At 45.7% G+C, this 7,206-nt stretch overlaps 1 protein-coding gene across 1 annotated transcript in view; it reads right to left on the reverse strand.

Moving 5' to 3' along the window:
* Positions 1–7,206, reverse strand: part of FGD5 (FYVE, RhoGEF and PH domain containing 5) — a 204,191-nt gene that overhangs the window by 106,799 nt on the left and 90,186 nt on the right. The window contains exon 2 of the mRNA XM_006868675.1: positions 2,222–2,354. Coding sequence (XP_006868737.1) covers positions 2,222–2,354 — 133 coding nt within the window. The remainder of the gene's footprint in view (positions 1–2,221; positions 2,355–7,206) is intronic.

The following is a 7,206-nucleotide window of genomic DNA, read 5'->3' on the forward strand; positions in this document are numbered from 1 at the left end:
TGCAGCAGATTTGCCTAATGCAATACATTGTTATCATAGGAACCCCTAATTCTTTGGGAAAGGGGAGGAATGGAGATATGTGAGAAAGCCATCTGGATATTGCAGTGAAAAGACAACCAACCAACCAGCCCTGGACTTAGAGCCGCCACACCTGTTTCTGAGTCTCATCCCCATCAATCACAAGAGAGCAATGTGACCTTGGATGGGTTCCCTAGTCTCTCCTAAGCTCAGAGTCCTGACCTGTAAGCACAGAGACTGGTGCCTCATGGAAGTCAATGTATGAAACCTAAGAGATGAGCAATGTAGAAGGGCGTGGGATGGTGCCAGCAGGTGGCAGGAGTTGGCTGTATTAGGGAAGGACAAGTGGAGGGGGCAGGGGACAAGGAGAGGCTGGAGAAAGGAGGGAGAGGGAGAAGGAACTCAGAGGAAAGGAAGAAGAGGGAGGAGCTCTGTTATATGGTCCCCTAGCACTTGGTACATTACTTTATAAAAACACTGTAAAGACAGACAAATGATTTTCTGAAAGAAATGAAGTACATGAACTCAAAATGAAAAGCATCTCCATTGATCAAATTCTCGGTAAGTGCCAGGCACTTCTGCTAAGTGTTTCCACAGGCAACCAGCTTTTCTGATAAACAGAAACAGGTCATGAGGAGTGGGAAGGCTGAGTCAGGAAAACGTGGTTGGAGGAAGGAGGCTGTGGCCCCCGGGCTTCCCAGCTACTAATCCACAGACAGGGGAGGGGTCCCACAAGTGGGATGGGGGCATTTGAGGTGGTCTCCACTTTTCAAGCTGTGACAGTTCCTAGGGGACACTACATGCCAGTTTGGAATCTTGAGCAGGTTCTTTGCCTCTCTGACCTGTTTCTGCAAATGTAAATTGTAGCTTTTCATTTTCTTCCAAGAAGAACTGTGAGGTGAACTGCCTCGAGACAAGGCCCACGCTCATCATGAGAAACCAAGACTTTGTAGCAGCATTCTCATCATTTCATGATTAATTCTATGTTTGCACAATCTCTTTCACGTCTGAGTTTTCACCCTAGAGGGGTGGAAGGGGTTGCTACGCACTGATTTGGGACTCCAGATGAACAGTCCCTTATCCCCCAGTGCAGTCTCTCTTAGCGTTGTCTCAAGGTGTAAGGAAAACCAGTTTTCACTGAAAATTCTGTTTTCAGTTAACAAAGCTTTATATCCCTTAGTTCCATACTCCAGATAAGCAATGGATGCAAACCACAAGGTCCATGGTTCAAGCCCGCCAGCTGCTCTATGGGAGAAAGATAAAGCTTTCTATGCCCACGAACACTTAAAAAGCCTTGGAAACCCTATACAGGGGTCATTATGAGTCAGTGCCATCTCCAGGACCATTAACAACAACATCTCACCTTCACAATGATTCTCACCTTACAGAGGAGGACACTGAGGCCCAGAGGACCAAGGCCTGTGGATTCATATGGGTTGTGGCAGCTGTGTGTCACCAAGTTGTTCTGACTCATACAACTCTGTACAGGTTTCCAAGGCTGTCAATCTTTACAGGAGCAGAAAGCCTCATCTTTCTTCCATGGAGTGACGGGGAGATTTGAACTGATGACCTTGTGGTTAGCAGCCCAGTTCATAACCACTATGCTACCAGGGCTCCTTTGATTCATATTGTTGTTGTGAAGTGTTGGCGAGTCGGTTCCGACCCATAGCGATCCTGTATAGGGTTTCCGAAGAGCAGCTGGTGAGCTTGAACCGCCAACCTTACAGTTCAAACGGCTTTGCAGTCTGGCGCATTAGCCGACAGTGCCACACCAGGACTCCTGATTCATATTGTTATCAAGTGCCACTGAGTCGACTCTGACCCATAGCAACCCTATATAGGGTCCAAGGAGCAGCTGGTGAGCCTGAACCACCGACCTTGCAGTTCAAACGTTTGCAGTCTGGCGCACTAACCCACAGCACCACACCAGGACTCCCCTGATTCATATTAGGCTTCTCTATTTCACTTTACCCACAAGGGCTCTGGGAAGCTCCAACATCCTCAGACCCAAGAGGAAATGAGCAAGACCAATGCCCCTGGATTTGCCGGTGCAGGACTCTGTGTCTGCCTCAGTGTCCAGTTCAGGGCAAGCTCTTTGCAAACTGCAACCCCCCACCTCAAGAGGAGGGGTAGTAACACATGATTAACCTTTCTCCATCCCTCCCATCTCTGACCCCCACATCCCACCAGACGGGTGCCCTACCTTGTGGGTGAGGCTGGGGCCTCTAGGAGCACTCTCCTCTTCCTCCGAGCTTGCCTGCTCTTCGTCCGATGTGAGGTCCTCTTTGGGGGCTGCAGCCGAGATGGGACAGACCTTGTAGGGTTCTGTGTAGGCACTGGGGTCAGACAGGGGAGAGAAAGGGTTAGAGTTCTCTTTCTAGCAGAGATGAAGGAACTCAGCTTTGGAGTGATGACACGAGCCATTCGTGAGTACCCTCCTCTGGGACTCAGAAATGAATAAGATCCAGAGAAAACCCTGGGCTTTAGGGAGACAAACAAGACTTCTTGTTAGACTCCGGGCAGGCTGGGATGCTGAAACCCAACCCTACTGTCCTCAAACCCATTCTGACTCACAGAGACCCCCTGTGTTACAGAGTGCTCCATGTGGTTTGCTTGGTTGTAATCTCTAAAGAGACACTTGCTATGCCTTTCTTTCAAGTCACTGCTGAGTGGGTCTAAACCCCGCAAACCAAGTGCACCACCCAGGGACTTAAAGCAATACTATACGCGTAAGAAAAGCTCAGGCTGGCTGCTTGCTCTTTGCATGGTGCAGGCATTTGGACTGGTGTGGTCAGGCAGCAGGGTCAGTCCTCAAGGTGGTCGTAGTTCCTGACACTGAATAGGGATGTTATGAAGCAACAGAGAGTCCAGGGCAGGGATCCACCTCCTAGCTCCTGTCTTGCCATCAGCTATATCCAGGACAAGATACAACTCTTAATCATTTCAGTTACTACCTAGCCTAACGGGGATTAGCAATGATTCCATTCTGGTTCTACCTCTTGTCAGGTGCCCCAAAAGCTTCCAACAGTGTAAAAACCATCTCATATTTATATACCTGTGACTATTATTACAAAGCTTACACAAGTGTGAACACAATCTCATATTACTATTACAAAGACACAGTCATTAATTAGCTAAATATTAACACACATATTGAACATTTATTGACTGCCTTGCTTTATGCCAGGCATGGGGCTAGGGACAGGGTTAAGCGCCACGGAATCACACAGATGTGGTCCCTGTCCTCAGAAAGCGCATAAATGACCAACAGTTGTGATAAATGAGAACCAAACGAAGAGACTAAAAAGGCATAAGCCCTTAGTTGGTCAGTTTCTCTGAGACTGAGACCAGGAGGAAAAGTCAGCCTTGTGACATCTAGGGATGTGGTCCAGGCAGAGACAGCAACATGTGCCAAAGCACTGAGGCAGCAAGGTGCTGGCACCTTCAAGTAATGAAAGAGACCAGTGTGGCTGCAGTGGGTGGGCAGGAAGGGTAGTGCACAGGATTGGGGCAGGAGCTAGACCTTATAAGGATCGAAACCACCCTAGAGCGGGACCCTCCTTTCCCTGCCCCAGCCTTCCTCTCTGCACAGCACAGTGACTTTTCTACAGCACAGATCAGGTCATGCCCCTCTCCTGCTCAAAAACCTTCAATGGCTCCCTCCTGCCATTGGCAATGCAACCCCAATAACTTCTCACACACTCTTCATACTCAAAAACCAGACATCTGCTCTAATTAAATATCCTTAAGTATTATTTAATTGATACAAAGTACTTACTCCTGCCCTCTGGGAATGACAGATGGATGGGCGGAAAGAAGGAAGCAACCATTCTCTAGGCTGGCTGGACTGACTCTCGCCCAGCCTCACACAGGCAGGACATGCGGGCTGTGGTCTAGACAGGGCAAGTGTAGCTGGGGTGGGGGACACAAGGGGAGGAGAAACAGCCTCAGGCTACAGCTGAATTGGGGCCCATCACTCTCAACTATCCTATGCTTGTCTCCAGAACCTGGAGTCCAAGCAACAAAGTGATTTTGAAAGAGCAGGCAAATGCCCCTGGTCCATGGTAGAGACTGTCCCTGCCTGGGTTTCCAGTGACACAGGGTGGGGAAGAGAGATCGTGGACTGTATATGTGTACACAGAGGCACAAAAGGAATCCTGATGCAGGCTGAGCTCTGACTTTGTTCCAAGCTGAGTCCTGATCCTGGACTTGAGATTAAGCCCTGAACCGGACCCTAACTGAACCCCTCTCCTGATCCTGTACATTAGGTTCTACAACAGCTACCATTTTGGAAAGGCATCCAACTTCTCCCTTTTAAAAATTTACCTTCTTGGTCTTTTCTTTCAGACCATAAGAATAGATAACATATTTTACAACAAGTCATATACCAGTGAAAAGTACAGCGATTCCCCCACGTCTCAGGAAATCCTACACCTCCTTCTGTGTGCTTGCCCCCCACCAAGGAGTTGTGCCAGGCAGAAGGCAGAAGTGCCACGCTTGCTTAGCAGGGCTCAGAACCACCATGTTTGCAAAATGACTGAATGGACCTGGGTCTCAGCAGCCAGCTTTCAGCCACCTGTGTGCAGTATGTGACTGTTTACCAGGCAGACAGAGGGACCTTGCTCCCTTTTAGGAGCTGTAGCAACACAAGGCCCAGCAGGAACCCCTGTGATCTGGTAGGATGGCGGGTCATGGTGAGGGGCGGAGCCACTACTGTGTCACTCCTCCACTGCTCAACCCAGGCCTTTCCTAGCCTGTACTACAGAGGGAGAACTGATTCCCAGCTCTCCTCTTCATCTCCCCTTTACTCCCGCCCTGTCTTGTTTTTGTGGTGTTTCCTAAACCTGAACCATTCCCCTACCTTTATGAGTTCTGCTCTAGCTGCACATGTCTGTCCTACTATTTACCTCATGTTTTCACCCCACTTTTAACTGATGCTCCTTACCCTGGCTCATCCTAAATGATAACATCTGAAAGTCCCAGAGAGCATTTTTCTAACATTTAAGACTCGAATTATTAAACAGTTTGGTTTGTATGTTGTATAATGCTGGCAGCTATGCCACCGGTATTTTAAGTCCCAGCAGGGTCACCCATGGTGGACAGGATTCAGGGGAGCTTCCGGACTATGACAGACTAGGAAGAAGGAGAAGTGGACCATTTCTGAATGGTAAGCCACTGAAAACCTTATGAATAGCAAAGGGACATTGTCAGATACAGTGCTGGAAGATGAGCCCCTCAGGTTGGAAGGCACTCAAATTATGGCCGGGGAAGAGCTGCCTCCTCAAAGTGGAGCTGACCTTAATGATGTGGATGGAACAAAATTTTGGAACCTTCGTTTGCTGATGGGACACAACTCAAAATGAGACAAAACAGCTGCAAACATCCATTAATAATAGGAACATGGAATGTACAAGGTATAAATCTAGGACAACTAAAATGGAATACATATATATTGCTATCGTAGGCATTAGGCAGCTGAAATGGACAGATAGTGGCCAGTTTGATTTAGACAATCATATGGTTTACTATGCTGGGAATGATAACTTGAAGAAAAGAGGATTTCAAGATGTATCTTACAGTACAATGCTATCTGTGATAGGATACTATCCACACACCACAAGAGCACCTGCTCCTTCTTCAAGGGTAGCAAGAGCTCTCCTAAGAGAATTTCATTGGAAAACATTATCCTATCCACCCTACAACCCTGATCTTGCCCCTTCAGACTTGTGTTGTTCTTGTGTCCCTGGCATTTGGATGGGGTGTAAATGGAAGAGTGCAGAATGCTTAGGGGGAAGGGTTAGAGAGTGCAGACACCATCCTCAGAAACATGTAGTCCTAAATGGAGGATATGTTAAGAAACAACAGCCTCATATTTTGATATTTTTGTCTAATAAATGTTTCTATGGTTTTATAGCAATAATTTTAAATTTACTATCATAGGATCAGCACTGGACTGGGAACCACAGGGTTGGCAGTTCAAACCCACCAGCCATTGTTTGGAAACCTATGAGTCTGAGTCGACTGGTACTTAACAACAACAACAACATATATTGTTAAATCATTTCAATTGAGTGACCCCTAACAACACCAATGCGCTGTGGGTTAATGTGTCAGACCGTAAAGTCGTTTGAACTGCAAAGTCGGCAGTTCAAGCTCACTAGCTACTCCTTAGAAACCCTATACAGGGTCACTATGGGTTGGAATCGACTCAACGACACTTAACAACAACAACAAAATCAACTTTATCTTTTCTGACAGATTTTGTGGGGCAATCTACTTGATTGCCACCTTAGCTCTCTTTTGATTATTACTTGCATAGATTTTTTTTTCTTTGGATTTAAGGTGTCTCTTATCAACAGAATATAGATGGATTATGTTGGGTTTTTTTTTCTTTCCAATCCATTTGCTACTCTGGAACATTAGTTCATTTACATTCACGGCAATTACTGACTTAGTTCTACCAAAATGTCACTTGTTTTTGTGTATCATAAGCCTTGTGTGTAACACTACAGGTTAATGCCTGGACTGCAACGTTGGTTTGAACCGACAGGAGGTCAGAGGTTCAATTTCACTAGCTGCTCCTTGGAAACCCTAAACAGGGTCCCTATGAGTTGAAACTGTCTTTGTCATTCAGTACTGCTTGCTTTTTTGTTTTGATGATTTATTGTAAGCTTTTTTTCTTCCAGTTTCCTTTCCTTTTGTGTTTGTTTTAAACATATTTTCTAGCAGCTACCATGAATATTTAAGACCTTGTCTTTATAACATTGTAGGGTACACTAGAACCAACTTCGCTTAGTACTACACAAGAAATTCTGTGTCTGTATCATTCTTCTCCCCTTTTGTGTTATTATTAATCCCATTTTTATATTTCATGTTCCCTGTAATATAATTCTATCCTTGCCTTTTATACATTTACTCTTAAAAAACATAAAGTACAATACATTTAGGATTACCATGCATTAATACCGTATTACATGAACATTTCCTTTTATTATGGAGCTTTCTTTTTTGTGTGGCTTTGAATACTTTACAGTGTCTTTGCCTTTCCATCTATCGAACTCCCATTAGTATTTATTGTAGAGCCAGTTTAGCGGATACGAACTCTCTCAGTTTCTGTTTGTGAATGTTTTAATTTCACCCTTATGCTTGAAGGATAGTTTCTCTGGGTAAAGTACTCTTTTTTTTTTT

This window comes from Chrysochloris asiatica, unplaced genomic scaffold (assembly GCF_000296735.1).
Source record: "Chrysochloris asiatica unplaced genomic scaffold, ChrAsi1.0 scaffold00121, whole genome shotgun sequence".
Lineage (NCBI taxonomy): Eukaryota > Metazoa > Chordata > Mammalia > Afrosoricida > Chrysochloridae > Chrysochloris > Chrysochloris asiatica.